General features: G+C 32.0%; 2 protein-coding genes and 1 long non-coding RNA gene across 4 annotated transcripts in view; all 3 read left to right on the top strand.

The window, feature by feature from the left end:
• On the top strand, nt 1-14,064 carry LOC105325460 (uncharacterized). Of its 2 annotated transcripts, XR_010711803.1 has the most exons (6): nt 1-289; nt 491-641; nt 752-916; nt 10,756-11,824; nt 11,931-12,018; nt 12,117-14,064. It is a non-coding gene; the product is annotated as an uncharacterized lncRNA (long non-coding RNA). The 2 variants fall into 2 exon arrangements; XR_004595722.2 differs by lacking the exons at nt 1-289; nt 491-641; nt 752-916 and adding an exon at nt 6,784-6,933.
• LOC105325461 (uncharacterized) overlaps nt 1-17,153 on the top strand; it is a 34,015-nt gene that overhangs the window by 62 nt on the left and 16,800 nt on the right. The window lies entirely within an intron of this gene.
• Nucleotides 4,914-6,013, top strand: LOC136273264 (uncharacterized). Its single transcript, XM_066077657.1, has one exon. It carries the CDS (start codon nt 5,060-5,062, stop codon nt 6,011-6,013), a length of 954 nt encoding a protein of 317 aa, XP_065933729.1. The 5' UTR covers nt 4,914-5,059.

Genomic DNA, 17,153 nt, shown 5'->3' with positions numbered 1-17,153 from the left:
TCGTTATTCATTTTGTTAAACGATTGTCATTTGGAAACTGGTTTATGCGATTAAATTTCTTTTATGAGCATCGGGAAAACAACATACCTTCCAAACAGACATTGACGCCTCAAGGAATGGTTCTACCGGCACCATAACCTCTCCAGGTTATCCTGGAAATTATCCAAACAATGTGACCTACACATGGACACTAAAAACAGGAAATCTTAATGCCACTGTCTCATTTAATTTTCAAGACTTCGACATCATAAAGTACCGGTACACTCCACATTGTCAGGATTATTTACAGGTCAGCACTCAATTTAGAAATGCCTGTACATACCAAACATATGTTTTATGATAAAGATGAATTTGTTAAAATGATAATGTTGAAGTGAATTTCTTGTTTAAAAATAATCAAACGACCGGAATTGAAAAGTTAAAGACCTTTGAAAAATTTACAAAAATATGCTTATTTTTAAGCCCCTATAATTACTTTGCGTTTCTTCAGATAAATGAAACAGAACCGTGTTGCTTTAAGGCCATGCATAGATGCGGTAATTTTAAACCTGTCAGACTGACAGTTCATGGAAGCGTCATAACCATTACCTTTGAGTCTGATAACTTGCACAACAGCAAGGGATTTCATTTGACATGGACAGGTACATGTAAAACAGAATTGATGTAAGAATGATTTTGAGATTCAGTCTTCTGGAGACACTTTAAATGATTTATGCATAAATCAGAGCATTTTCTTGATAATATTTTATAGTATATATACCTAGAACACCCGCGGTGGGTACAATTTCTTTATGGACCTCAAAAATACAAACGAAATCCTCAGCTAAAATCCCTGATACGACTGGACCAAAGATATTGGGTACAACAGACCCTGAGATACCGACATCAAAAACAGAAAATATCATCGGAACAAGCTGTATGTATATTTTGTCAATATATTTTTCTTATGATTTGGCTTTCATACAAAAGATTATCCATGCTTGTATCAAACCATTGTTTTGATAATATTTTATAGTAATTATACCTAAATTTAATCCACAAACAGAGTCACGTCATAACGTAACGCTATGTGACTCTATACAAAATTAAGTGTTTTTAAACAGCAAATTCATAAGCTTGTATACACTCAATTATCATAGAACAAAAATATATGTGAAATGATTTACCTTAAAATACTTAGTGTATGTATTTAATTTCATAAAACCTCGTCTAAAATTAAATTAAAATGAAAAGAATATCCCGCTTGTTTGCGAAAGCTTCGCCTGAAATATAACAGGTAGTAAAAGTCGCGTTGTTTTATTCGGCCGTTACCAGGACAATAACGGTGCATGAGACCGTTTTTTGTAACAAACAGACGCTGGAGAACTTGCAGAACAAAATGATACCAAACAACGCACGAAAAACGTTTATTCTGCCATGATAAAAGACTACAGAAAGTAAATAATTTTTAATTAAAAAAATCCCCCATTTTCTCGGACAGGTTGCATATCTGTTACAGCATTTAATGAAATCGATATTAACTCCTCTTCAAACTAATACATATACTTCTTTAGTAAACATCCGCGCTAACGAGCGCTTTTGAAAATAACATGATACATATTTTGGCTGTAACTGAAATTTGACGTCGTCTATGAACAGAGAAAATCACGGATGGAGTTTGTTTACTGTTACCACGGATATATTACGGGGGACAACTCTAGCAGGTTCAAATATGGGGCAGCCTACGGGGAAATGCAGAATAATATCCACATTTTCACTGTTATTTTCAACTCCTTATTAGCTATGCATTCATAGATTTTATAACCTGTATTATTGGAACTAGTTTTATTGCAGCACATGTTTAAGGCCATGCTTTTATAAGAATATTTTAGAGAAAAAAAATAAAACATTTAACAATGAAAAATTAAATGAAAATTGCACTTTGTATTGTACACTGATAATATAATAATAATTAAAAATAGGTTAAACACTCATGCAGAATGAACATCATTCAAATATATTACTTGAAAAATAGTTTTTATCCTTTCAAATACAATTATATATTTTGAAAAATTAAATTAATACTAGTATCTATCTATATTGATCAAGTTCTCTCTAGTACTTAAGATTTATGAAAACACCAGCTTACAGAGTTATAATATAAAACCATGTAAAATAATTAATTTACAAATACTTCTAATCTGTATAATATAGAAATTTTCAATGTTATAGAATATTTATTAAATCATATTCACAAAAAAGCAAAATTTCACAACTGAAAATTGAAAAGAGTCTCAGTAATCTAGCTGTCACTACATCTTTAAAACATTTGACTTTAAAAAAAAAATTATTCATAGCTACGTACATGTATATAAAGAACATGCAATTAATGTGCTGAATAAAATGCGTTTTGAATAGCCAAGTGGTGATGCAAAGTTTTTTTGCAGTCGATTAATTGATTTCCCGAAGAATCATAAAGTGACACATATTTTTTCTTTAAGTATAAGAATTAAGGATATTAATTACATTTATCTAAACTGCTTGAATTTTTTTCAATTTCTCATGCAAAATTCTGAGTATGAGCACATCGAGAATAAACATTTTTTTAAAGCACTACATTTTGTTTACACTTGTATAAGTAGCATTCATTGCATAATGCTGGAAGTAATCATGATTCAGAATATTAACTTAATTTAAATATATACACTGTTATGTATATTCATTTCTCGATGCTCGTTTCTATAATTTATGACAAACTAATGGATACAAACACCATTATAAAATATGTACCTAGGTTTAGGTAATCATATTACTACAGGCACCTGTATCTATGCTTTTTGTAGAGGGTACTTTCCGTACAAGCACGGGTATAGGCGAAATAATAGTAAAGGACACAAAACTCATTTGTAAATTTACTTTTCTAGTATAATTTCTTTGATTAAATCAAGTTACACAAAAGTTAAACCACACATATACATATGCACACATGCGCGCGCGCATACATGCACACTGCAGGCACGTAGCATCGTTTTTGAAAGTGCGGGGGGAGGGGGGGGGGGCAGACTCATCCAAAAAATCTTGACAAGGAAAAAAAGGGGGAACATTTTAAGTTTTCCAAAATCTTCAAAATCCTAATCCGTGGGGAGGGGGGGGGGGATTTTTAACTTCAACTTTACTCCTCATTTCCTTATTTTCATATCAATTTTTTACATACTCCCGAAAAAGTTGGGGGGGGGGGGGGGCAACTCCATGATAATTCCATTTTTATATGTAAATTTTAAAAATGTTGTTGCTGCGAGAAAAAGTTGGGGGGGGGGGGTGGGGGGTGGGCACACATTGATGATTTTTTTCTGATCGATTGTTGTAAACGTTATTACATGTAATTGATTAAAAAACATTTATATATTCCATTTAATGGGAAAATATTTAATACACTCATTTTTTTAAACTCTGAAATCAAAGCCAGCAAAAACTAATTAGTTATATATTTTAATACCGTGGTTCCATGTAACATGATTTGTAAATCTGATAATATACCGTTATTAAATTTTTACAGTTACTAACATCCAAGAGTATATTTATTTACGATTGGTTAATTTTTATTTCAGAACTTGCTGGATACTGCTTATCGCTTTTTTTATTCAACAAACTCTTCGTCAGATGTCTTGCTCTACCCAAATGATTCGGAATTCTGATGTTATTAGCTCTAAAATATCACATGGAACATCCAAAACTGCTGAATGGATAGTAACACAGTCAGAAAATTGTAATCCAACATCAACTAAGGTGGCTATTGGTCGATTATGGTCAGAATATGAAAAGCTTCGTAAGAACAAAACTAAAACTGACGGCAGCAGAAAGTTTACAGAATTCTTGGAAACAGAGTTTGCTCCACCCACATTATCAACAACAGTAAAGTCAAATTTGCCCGAAGCTACATGTCTGATTAACTCTAGCGGCGATGCCACGTCAACTGCCATATCCATATGAAACTCTCTTTTTATGGAAAACCAGAATCTAATTCAGGAAAAATTTACATTAAAGTCTGAGTTATCTGAAACTATATCTAACATGCAAACGCTGAACATAAAGTCTGAAAACATATCAAGGAAAAACCGAGTGCTTCAAGAAAAACTTGTATCATCAAACAAAACAGTCAAACGCACTAAACGTAGAGAGGATTACTGGAAAACCAAATGTACAAAACTGGAGACAACAACTGACACAACAAAAGAAGACTATCAACAACTTATTTATGAACTGCAGGCTGATAATGATCAACAAAGAACGACTATCACCGAACTTCAAACTGCATTAAAGGAAAAGTATGATCAGATCGCTTATCTCATCGAACAGCTACAAGAGGGGGATGAAAGGAGAGTCATCCATCTATTTGACAAGAAAGAAAAAGCATTCACCCCAGAACTCCATTTATGTGTGTACTCTCTTCTCGAACACAATGTTCCTTCAACGCAAATTGGTAAGTATTTCATTTTCATAAGGATAAGGACATTGAACTACTACGGGTACATAATCCTGATTTTCTTCATCATTAAGCAAGACACACATGTACAGAATATACATTTAATTTCTTTCATATTTTTTTTCAGGACCAACCATAGAAGCATGTCTAAAGCTGGCTGGAAAAGAACCTGATCGACTTCCATCTCCTTCAACTGTGGCCAATATGAACATTCAAAGACTCTGTCTCGTTAAAAAGCAACTAAAAGATGAACTACCTAAAAAGATAAACACTACTCTACACACTGACGAAACATCCAAAGTTGGCATCAAGTACGGGGGATTTTCTGTTCGTGATGAAGAAGGTAATTACTTTGCTCTACGACTTCGTGAAATGGCTACAAAATCAGCACAGAACACACTGGATACTTTCAAGGAGATTTTGCAGGATATTGCTGACACCAGAAAAGAAACTCATCCTCAGAGTGCTGGAAACAAGATTTTATGTAACATTCAAAATACTATGAGTGATCGTGCTGCAACTGAGTTAAAGTTCAATGAGCTCTTAGAAAGTTACAGAGAGGAGGTGTTGCCACAGGTATGAGCAGATTACAACACCATGGATGATGAAGAGAAAGAAACAGTCAGTAGACTTAACAATTTCTTCTGTGGTCTTCATGGTCTTGTTCATCTGGCAAATGCTGCACAGAAAGGATTATATGAAGTAGAGGTAGGGAATTTTGCAGGAAATCCTCCAGTATTTGACAAAACGTTCTCTAAGAGTAATGAATCTGGTTGTTTCCGTTTAATCAGAAGTGCGTGCAAAGCTTTTGCTAGAAGAGGGGATGAAAAATATGGGTGTTATGGAGCCTTCCGAACATACATGCAGCCTTTTCTAACTGAAAATAGAATGATGTCACTTCCTCTTCAACCTTTCAAAGGCCATAGATTCAATATTCTGTTTCAAAATGCAGCCTGTCTATACTTTTTACACCCCCACATGATTGCGTTTCTGGAAAACTCAGATACCGAAAACAAAAGACTTTTAAAATCTGTTCTATCGGATCTTCATGTCTCCTTTTATGTTGCTGGACTGAAAGCGTTGGGTTTGATATCAAAGATGGTTACAACGCCCCTGTGGAATCTTCTTGAGAACAGCGACACATCAATTGAAGACATGACACAGCATTATCTCCATCTGTCTTTGTATTTGGTAGATGCTTGTGAAAACATCGTCGATTTCATAAAGGGAACCTTTCCATCTCTAACAGGAGTAGCGTTTCATGGTGACAAAATTTTCGAATCCTTAACTAAAGAGTCAACATATGATACTGACGTGGAAATTATTCTCAGAGTCCTGTTACCATCAATCCGAAAAGTAGTACTTTATGTCTACAAAGATCATTTGCCAAATGGTAGATATGAATCATTCACAGAGGAACTCTCACAAGCTACCAAGAGTGTGGACAAACATAACTCTTATTCTGAGCGACTTTTTGCCTACATGGACCAAATCCTGAAATCACAACCAAATATATCAACCCTGGCAGCAATGGAAAACGACACCCACTGACTCAAATGGAACTTATGTCTAATCTGTTGAAAGTTTTCAAAATCTGTTTAAATTGACCACCTGCAAATCATGTATGAAAATATTAATTACATTGATCGTTTTTTGTTCATATCTGATTTGTAAAATAATTTATAAAGATTAATTTGTGCAAAACGCTTACTATTGTTTTACAGATAATGCAGTTTTGTGTCTTGTAACTAGAATTATGTAGTACATATTTTAGTAGTGGCAAGACGTATTACCATGTATTAAATGAAGTAAGTAAATAATTAAAATATGTAAATGTCACAAATCACAAGCAAAGTTATTGCAATAATTTTAACTGTTTATATCGGAATTACAAATGCTTATCTGTTGACGTTTTGGCGTTGTTTTTGTCAACGGGACGTTGGCGTAGGAATACGTTTAAATCCGAGGTGCGGAATAATAAAGGGATTTGGATATCCAATAAAAATCAGAATAGTATGATTAAAGAAAGTGTACATTACAATTGAACTTATTTTGATTTGTGATAATAATTTATCTTGTATATTTGCCGATTATTAAAATTAATAGTATTCCAAAGAAATGGTCACAAAGAACAACATAAGCACTACTTTTTGCGGTCTATTTTTAGTAACAATATATGACCAAAGAATTCCAAAATGTCATTTTCTTTTAATACTTTCTCCAAGCTTTAAGATGATATATCACACTTGTGGAAAATATCTGATATAAAATTTGACTTGTGGATATTGGTCGATTATGGTCAGAATATGAAAAGGCTAAAACACCCGCGATAAGGAAAACCTCGTTATTGACATCAAAAATACAAACGATAACTTCATCTAAAATCACGTTTACAACAAGACACAAGAAATTGGATACAACAGATTCTGGCACACCAACTACAAAATCGGGGAAAGTTAAATATACAAGACGTATGTATGGTTTTCTTTGTTCAAATTGTAATATTCAAAGAAATAAGAAGGCTACGATTTCAGTCATAATTTGACCTGTGAAATTCAACATTAAAACATGCTTATAGCAAAAACGCTTATAATGAATTGACACCTATATTAAAGCCCTTATCAGTCCACATAGGGTTTAAACATATTGTGAAGCTGACGGATAAAACGAATTACGTTTATAACTAAGCAAAATTACCCGTTCCTGACTTTTCTTTATCAGCATTTACTGTATCATGTTGAATTTCACTAAACATTGGTCAAAATATGATTGAAATCGTAGCCTTCGAATTTCTTTGAATACTTTATTTGACTTTATACTTTAGTATCGGATTTAAACGACGCATACATATTTCTATATCAATGATTGTCGATGATTACATGTAACGAAACTCGGTGCAAAATAACAACCGGAGGTTTCAAGAAAGGGAAGTAGCGTATATTATCGTACAAAATTTCTGAAGGTTTATTTTACACGGGTAAATGATTTTTCAGTTTATAGTGCACAGGGTGGAAAATGTTTTACCAAAAAAAAATATTTTAGGATTTAACACAGAAAGCTAATTTTGCATGAACGAGAACATGTTTAACGTAAAGTTATTTTTTGAAAGTGGTCACTTTCCAATTTTAAAATTGGATTTCTCAGTATCTAAGAAAACTAATTCCAAATTTTACATTAGAATTTCCAACTTTAATCTAGGAATTTTATTAACAGACATTCTCAAACTGTCACCAAAAAATTTCCTTGTATTTCATTAAAATGATAGAGTGACCACTTAATGTATCAGTAAAGTTTAAAAAAAATCTTTTCCTCTAATTTGTCTTTCATACCATAGAGTATGAAAAGTCACTGAAGCAAATCTTATTACGTAAAAAAAATATATCGTTGTTTTTATAACAACTTCTCTTATTCCGCAAGTAATGTTAAAATTTCGATAAACTACACTTCGAAACCGCTGAAGTAATGTATTGGAATGAGCATGTATGATAACCATTTTTCTTTAAGGTACTTCACTACACCAAGACTTATACGTTTGAAGACAATACGTCACAAGATGGCGATTTAAATGTTTTGTTAAACTGTTTGTATCAATCGATTCAGATGTATATCGTCATAGCTCAGTTGTTAAAGTATCAGGCTTGTGAACCGCAGGTCATGAGTTCGAATCCACCCGGGGCTTTTGTTTATGTTTACTGAATGAATTTTATTGAAAATATCATTTTTAAACTAAAATTGCACATTTTTTCGCCTATTTGACATATATACTTCTTATCCATCATGCTTTCTATCACAATCAAGTAATTTTCTGCTGATTTGAGAAACCTTTTCAAGGTTTAGTGAGGCACCTTAAATGGAACAAGATTTTTAAATAAAACATAGATTTATTGGGTGGAGTTATACGAGGGTCAATAAACACATACCAGGAAAATGTAATCTCTATTTTTATTTTTTCGACAAAATTTATTATCTACACATCATTATTTGTTAAAACATATTTTTATTCTTTGCGTAAAGTTTCATTAGATTTGATCAAAATGTGCTAAAGTTATTTTTATTTCCAAATCAGTATGTATTATGGTCACGGCGCACCCTCATGAGCACTGTAACGTCAAAACCCAACGTCATGGCGACTTTTGTTTTACATTTTTTAAAAATATTCCTCTCTGCATTTCATACACAGTCTGTGGCGCTTGACCCACTAATTGAGCATATCCATGTACCACCCGTACCTGTCAACTAGTTTGTTTACAATTGTCGCGTAGTATACTAAGTCAACTACTTTTCTCGTGTTTTCAAACATTTTCTACAATGTCATTCAGCTTTCACTGTCGGAACGACCTTGAAATCCATCGACGTTAGGTCCGAGCTATATAGTGCCTGATTTACATAATCAAAACCGAACAAATCTATATCAACTTTAGTACTTTCCGCTTGAACAGCTTTCAAGCGAGCACCTCTGGATTTATTACATATTTAGCAACAATAAAAAAAAACATTCCGAAAACATTTGCAGGGGTGCTTGGTATCCAGCGAGCTCACTCTTCTCATATCAAATTATTTATCAAGAATTGTAAATGCGGTGCTGTAACTGATATCAAACATGGACGCAAGTTCTGCAACAATGATGCGTTCGTTATTTTTTATGACGTTGCCAATTCTTTCAACGAGTTTTTTGTAAATTAGTCTTTTTCTTCAAACAAATCATTAACTCACTTTTAGTAATTTTCCTACTCCGTTCACCATTTTCGCAGTTTGTCTTGGTTTTTTACCAAGTGTAATACACAATTTTATCTTTGCTCCGTGACCTCGACCACCTTCATCTATTTTAGCTTTTTTGATTAGGAACATTTGTCGTCTATCACTGATTTTTATTAACGGATCAACATATTGATCAATTTCAGAATATGAAATGACGTGGTATTACCTTATTTATAAGTATAATCTAAATTTTGATTTAGCGCCATAAAACAAAGATAAGGTTGAAATTTTGTTCGGCGAAATTTTTTAAAAAGCTAAAACTGCCAGGTGCGATGAGTGCATTTTTGAGATATAAAAGTATCAATTATTTATAGAAAACGTGGAATAAACTAAAAATAAGGAATTGGTTAGGATTAATTGATTAAGCCATGTCTTTAAAATTTGGCAGTAATTTGACGTAAAGTAACAGCGCTCTGAATAAAGTCCTCGTTGTTTTTTTTATTGACCCATAATAATGGGGAAAAGCTACTAAATTGAATGCGCTCAGTGCCTGTCAAAATATTTCTTCAGACACAAACTTATATACTTTGTTTATTTTATCGATTTTCAGTTCAAACTCAACAAATAAGTAAAAATTGTCACGAGAAAAATGCTTACAGTATTTTCAGTTACAAAATTCGTGGCTGAGAGAAACATGATAACTGCGACAGGTATTTGGTAACAATAAAAATGTGTCTTTCAATGTGTTAACCATATATTCTAGATTATTTCAAAAATAAAAGAAATAAAAGTTATAGACAAATAACATCAACAATTTATAATGTGAAGCTTATATACCCAAATCTTATAATAAACAAAAATTCTGTAAGCGGTGTATACATTATGAAACTTGCACTTATTCCAAATGGAATTATTTGAAAAAGATTTTTAAGAAATGGTATTTGTCTGAAATCGCATACGTTCACTGAATTTTTAAAATCGCAGTCTTCTCATAGAATTACTGTCATTCAAAAATTTTAAGTTCTTTGCAAAAAAATCAAAAACAAAAATATAAACGACTAAACGTAGAGACATGAAACAGCTTGCAATGGTGTTGACATTTCTGCATGCACAAGACGTCAAATCGAAGTCAAAGTTCAAGGTTCACTAGATATTGGAAACTGTGATGTTGTAAAAGTTTCTGATCTTTCGGTGAAGGCGTGTCCCCTGAAAATCTATATTTAGAATTTTATAGTTCATAAATTCTGAAAGTCTTTGAACGTATGAGTGAAAACATGTATTTTTTTTAAAAATAGGTACATGTACCTACCCCTGCAGTGTAAAGCAAAGAGTCCATCATTATAATTCACTCAATGGTTATTAATCCGTAATAATCCGAAAGTGTGAAATTTGAAAGATTTCTCGAATAGGCTTAAATTGAATTATATGTGACAATATTGTTTTAAGAAACATTTCGGATAAGAAACCACTTTTAAATAGAATAACTCTTGAAAAAAATGTATTGGACCACATTGTTTGGAAGCGCATTGTCTTATTGGCCAAACTATTAAGAAAAATTCATTGTATTCGATTTGATCAGTTTATGTTTTTTCCAGCAAAAATGGCTTCACATAAACAAAATACATACACGACTGACACAGCTAGGAAAACCAGCACATTGAAACAAACAAAATTAACCACTCAACAACAAAACTACACGACAGGTGTTTGTTGTTTTTATTTTTTCGTGTAAAAAGTTGATTCATTAATTGTTTGATATCTGATTATTTTGAGGAGGTAAACAAACAACAAACGATATTTAATCAAGTTTATTCATTTCTGCCTACAGTTATTTAAGAAGCAAGGTTATTTCGATCATAGTTTTTCCATCTTGCCATTAACAATATTCTAGATAGCCCCTTGTCATTCAAAATATGATTGTATTAATAGAGTTAAGATTGTTTATAACTTTTAAAAACTCTTTACAAATGCGGGGGCATAAGTACATTTTATTTTTGTAGTTTAGGGTTTTAATGATGCTTCTATCAGAGTTAACATTTTCATTGTACATACAGTAAGCGTTATTTAAGCAGGTTTGGGGACATTTCTGAATAAGATATATTTTTTAGGTTTACAGTAAAAGTAAACCTTTTTTCACAATTTAAATAATAATATTAGGTACATTTCAAATGTATGTATTTTGTTTGTTTGATATTAGTTGTTAAGCATTTTAATTTTCTGTGATATGCAATAAATATTTCGTAAAATTATCTTTAAATACCAAAACGTTCAATTTGTGATATTTTTGCAAAGCAGCAATGACTTATTTTATGATTGTGACAGCTCCTGGTGAGTTAAATGATGAATATATTTTTTGGCAAAACTAAATACTCTTTATATATATGGTAATGACATTCAAGATGGATATACATAAGAACGATAAATTTGTTTTAATCTACCAAGAACTACATGATTCGATCAAGTATCTCAGGATGATGGGTTAGTTTAACTTTAAAAGCCTTTACTAAAATTTATTTACGATTGCCAGTTTTGTATCCATTGCTCAGTCATTCATAAACTCTATCTTTAACGTTAAAAGTAAGAAAATTTGTATTTAGAAGCATAGATTCTAACATACAATATTCTCAGGTGACCTGGCTATCAAAATACGGAGCGTTGAGATAAGTATGGTCTTTGATATTTTTGTATAATTTGTATGAAGTATAATTTGTATGAAATGTATTTATTTAACCATGTCTTCATTTGCTAATAAGTTACCTTTAAATCATAGTATATTTAGTCGCTGGGATCGGCGTTGTAGAACTAACATTGGTTGCCTTGGCGATATACATTGTAAAACAAAGACGGTCAAACATGAGGTAAATCACCCAGATAGAGAGAGAAAGAAAAGAAAGAAATTCTTTTTTAATAAACATACACTTCATCATCTGTTTATCATGTTTTATTATTGATACAGTGGTGGGCAAAATGCCAAGGATAAAACCCACCCTGTCTCACGCAAATCAGTGGTCAGTGTTGGAAATGTCTACGAAAGTATTCCTTTGGAACACTTCTCGATTAAAGACGCCATACCGGAAGAAGATGAGGACGTGTATACCGAAGTGCCGGAACATGTGTACGACAAAACCTTTGAACACAGACCACATGTTAACGTCAATCCCAACTTGTACCAGCTGTTATCAGAACTGAAAACAAAAAACAGATAAAAACCAGATTTTTAGTTAATGTATAGATATGTTTTCTATAACCTTGTCCATGGTTTACGCATCTATACACACTTATGTATGCACCGAATCACGTTTTGTTTTGTTTTTAGTTTTTCTTTAAAATCATAGGTCTCATAACAATCAAATGATTGAATAAAATCCAAGACATCCAATACATGTATGTGAATAAGTTTTGTTCAATGTGAATATTTTTGTCAATTTTGTACCACTGTTAACAGCGTACATAAAATCTCCGTGTCTTTGAAGATTCTTGAAATCGTTCAACATTTATCACTAGATTTGATTTTAGTATAATAAGGACATATTTAAGAAATAACATGCTTTTATTATCATAGATACTTTTTACTGATTGACTTTGAATTTTCCACCGGCTTTGAAACTGAGTTTTTATTTTAAATAATCTATTGTTAAAAAGATAAAATAGGCCATATAGCTATAATTGTTTAAATGTCTTTGCAATGTCAAGACCGAATCTCTACTGAAGAGGTTAAACTCTGTAGGGATTTTGTTGGTTTTCAGATTATCTCTCACATGTTATATTGATATCGTTATTTCTTGGTGTAGAAAAAAATATAATTCATCAAGGATTCAAACATCTCCCCCAAACAACTTTTCCATTATTAAAAGTTTATTTGAAGATGTAACAGATGTTAATGTAAAACTACAAATTGGACTGTTATATATATCTAATATTTTTTATTTGGGGTAAAACGAGGGAAACACAAGCTTTATTAATATTTTCATCTGACCTGATAAACGACAAAGCTACAAATAGCATGAATTATTGGAAAAATGTTTTGACATGTGTTGTTAAGTGCATAACGAATGTATTTGTGTCTACAAATGTTTCCATAAAAAAACGTAATTTTTAAAAGTTTATTGTAACTATTAGTTACATGTGTCAAATAGCTGTTCAGCATATGCATGCAAAAAGACATAGAAATATCCTGGTTTTCATTAACAAATCACCACAACGTCTGGTTTTATAGATAAAGAAATTACACTATACTGGTCGGTAAGCTATCAGGTTTTCAAGTAAAAAATAATGATTACTAAATGGAGACACCTGGATACATCACATTAATTACATTTTTTTGTTTGCTTTTGTTTTCCTTTAGCAAGTGCGCCAGCTACTATAACCGTGTGTTTCCCAACCATACATTGCAACCAGATATCAGTGGGTAGTTAATTTGTTTTAAGATAACAGTACTGATCTGAATTCAGAAGTGTTTGGTCGTTATGAAAAAATAAAGACAGTCACTGTTAAGCATTATGCAAAGATATAGGAAACTTTGTAAATAGTGTGTAAAAGTTTATACGTTACACAAAAGTATCTTTGTATATTGTTATAAATATGAAAAATATTTTTAAAAATTTGATTATTACCCTCTCATAGATTTAACGTTGTTTGTGTCATTGGTTTTGTTAAAGATGTTTGATATTATAATTGTTTTAATTAGTCTCGATGTTGATAGGATAATAGAAGTAGAATTTTTCGTCAGTTTGAACCTTGTAAGTTTCAGCTACCTTCAGTTTCACACTTCACGCTAATCCAAGAAGATTTGGAGACGAAGGAGGTGTTCTTTAATCAAATTCTATAATGTTTGCTGGAATAAAGATATTGATACGTATGTAAGAATCTCACTGATTTTAAAAAATTAAACCTACAATATTTATGTGCGTTTATCTTTGTTTTATATGATACTTCCCAATCAAAAAATTAAAGGGCTTGATTGATTTCACTGACTTCTTTAAAAAATTCAACAAAATACGAATAAAGGTGTTGAGTGAGAAAACTCGTTAAATGAATTTTAGTGTCAAATTTTGTAAAACTAATGAGTTCAATTTTATTTACTTTAATATTTTTATTACTTTTGCCTTTGGCTCTCCGCTAAATCACAAATCAATGTCACACAGAACATGTTTGTTGTCTTAACGAATACATATGTGGACATGTCATATTCTAAAATCGGGGGATTAGTGTTTAAGGAATCTCCGCGTAGTTGGAGTTGTCAAAAGATGCCAAGCAGAGATGTCTTTTACTTTTATTTTAATAAGATATTTTTAATAAATTTAGAGGATGGTGAAAGTAAATTAAAACATCCCGAATCCAATAAATATACTGTAATTATTCAATTGCATTGTATAGCGAAGAATTTTGAGTCTCGAATTAACATTTAAATGGTGTTATTCATCATTTGTTTCCTTCAAACCGGTTTTATAATCCACAACATATAAAAACACGTATCAATGAATTTATATTAAGGAATATATTAACCAATGGGACGCGTATATCACAGGTGCTTGAGGACAGGATCGACCCCCTCTTTTATCCCTTCCCCCCCCCCAAAGTATATAGACCCCGGGACTTTAATTTTCTTTTTTTTTCTTTTTTATTAAATTATTCTTTTATATGACATATTTCTAATCTAATTTATTCATCTATTGCCCAACTTTACATAAAACAAATATTTTAAAAAATCAGACCCGCTGTACATATAATACAAGAAATATGTCCTAAAAGGATAATTTAATAAAATAGATAACTAAAGTCCCGGGGGTCTATATACTGGGGGGTGGGGGGGTGGAAGGGGGGTGGGTTCGATCCTGTCCTCAAGCACCTGTGGCATATATTCTTGTATTAGAACAAAAAAGCTATTACTTTTGCATATAAGTCTTATTATTGAAGAACAACATTTCATTCTCTAATACCAAGGTCAATGGACCATTTTTCTTGCTTGTGACCTAAAACTTTATTTAAAAATAAACGATAAAAGGTTTCAGTTCCAATTTCATCTGTTTAAATTTGAATCTTCCTTGAAGAAAGCACGTTTTCATCAAATACACAAAACAAGGAAATCAATATTGATATTTGTTTATAATATTGCTATATTGCCTTTTAAAAACATTTTTAACTTCAATATCTGTAAAATAATGTAAACATAATCTTAAACGATTAATTGATGTCTTTAATTTAATAAATTTTACCGTTTAAACGTATACACATGTACTGATTATATGTATTTATTCTTTTAAAAAACAATATCTCATTCACTCAAGACCCGCTTAGCATTTATTTCTGTATTATGAAAATCTAAATAAGAGACTAGATTAGTTCACCATGCACTGGATGTGAGACCTTCAATATTTTATGATAAAAAAATATAACTGTTAATGATTGAAGCAATGTTTGTTATTAATGAAAAAAATGACAATAACAAACCGTGAACCTATCTCAAAAATCCATAAAACGAAATACAATTTCAACGCAGAGCAACACGGACCTCAAAATAGATAGAGGTAGGATCAGGTGCCTAGGAGGAGTGAGCATCCTCTGCTGACCTGTCACATCCGCCGTGTGCTCTTTATCTGTAGACAATTAAGGTAATTGTTTTTGGCCTAACAATTAGTATGAAAAACGTCAGTCAGCGTGCGACCCAGTGGAAGATTGTAATTGATAACTTCAAGCTAGACTGTTGATAGATCCTGTTTTCAACTTGTTTGTCAGCAGCTTGCTTCGTTTTAGAAAGTGTTCATACGAAGAGCATGCCCTTGCTTATGGAATTAACTGCGAGATAAAAACACCATATGCAGGTGATGAAGGTATATTGTTACATAAATAAGGAAAGTTGACTATAGAAAATTGAAGTAATCGCGTTTATCATAAAGTTTTGTTGTTACATGTAGATTACCATCAATGTCCATGTCCAGTAAAATATCCAAATATGAAAGAGATGACGCAGGCTCTGTGGTATCTTTTATTTTAAGTTCACTGGGATATATCGAGTAGACGTAAGTATGGAAATAACAATTGTTAATTGATAATACATCGTCAATATACCTGAATGTTGAGTTGAAGGCCACAGTGAGTGAATTATTTTTTTCACGTACAAGTTTTTCAATAAATTCTGCTTTATAAGAATACAAAAAATATCTGCTTACAATGGGGCACAACTGGTACCCATGGGAATTCCTACAGATTGTTGAAAGAGTTGATTTCTAAAACCTACATAGATGTTGTCTTTCAGAAACTCAACATCTGTTTAATGGCAACTTCAGAGTACTTGTGTGTGCAATCAGAATGGTTTTTTACAAAATGTTTTAGATTTCCAATGAGAAGGTAAGAATTTTTATGACTTCCATTTTTATTAAACAACAACTGTCGATGATATCAAAAAGCCTACTATACAAAGTGCTATTCTGAACTAAAAAGTACCGCTTCATTGTGTTGTGACATAAATCGACAGTGCATATCACGAAATATTATTTTCATATACACTTCATATTCTTAATTCTATGCTGCGGTAATAAGAACTTGCTTTTGTATTCTATTTTCTACTCTAATTTTCTCCACAACATAATTAGATAATTTTTGAAAAATCAAACAGCGCTTCACCACTTTCTTTTCGTATTATTTAAATCCTTTGCTAATGAATTTGTTAAAAGTCAGCGTAAATATTTTTGTTTGAACTAGATTGAATTAGTATGATAGAGACACTGTCACTTTCTTAGTTCAAACATACAATTTATATGACTTTTCTTCTTTATATTCAACTGGTTAAGAAGAAGAATCTAAATTGTGAAAGCCATGGCTTTGCCACCCCTGGGGTGCCACGGACGGGCCAAATATGCAAAAAAGGGCCAAATTTGCAAACATCTTCTTCTCTACTCCCACGCATGTTAGGAAAAAACTGGTTGCATGGTTATGATGTCCATGAAGCCCTCTACCAAAATTGTGAAATTTATGGCCCCTGGGGCAGGGGTTC

Source organism: Magallana gigas, chromosome 3 (assembly GCF_963853765.1).
Source record: "Magallana gigas chromosome 3, xbMagGiga1.1, whole genome shotgun sequence".
In the NCBI taxonomy this organism is placed as follows: domain Eukaryota; kingdom Metazoa; phylum Mollusca; class Bivalvia; order Ostreida; family Ostreidae; genus Magallana; species Magallana gigas.
This window is presented reverse-complemented; position numbering and strand designations above follow the sequence as displayed.

What these genes read in the sequence shown, in the direction of transcription:
- LOC136273264 (XM_066077657.1), top strand. Translation starts at nt 5,060, where the DNA reads ATGGATGATGAAGAGAAAGAAACAGTCAGTAGACTTAACAATTTCTTC.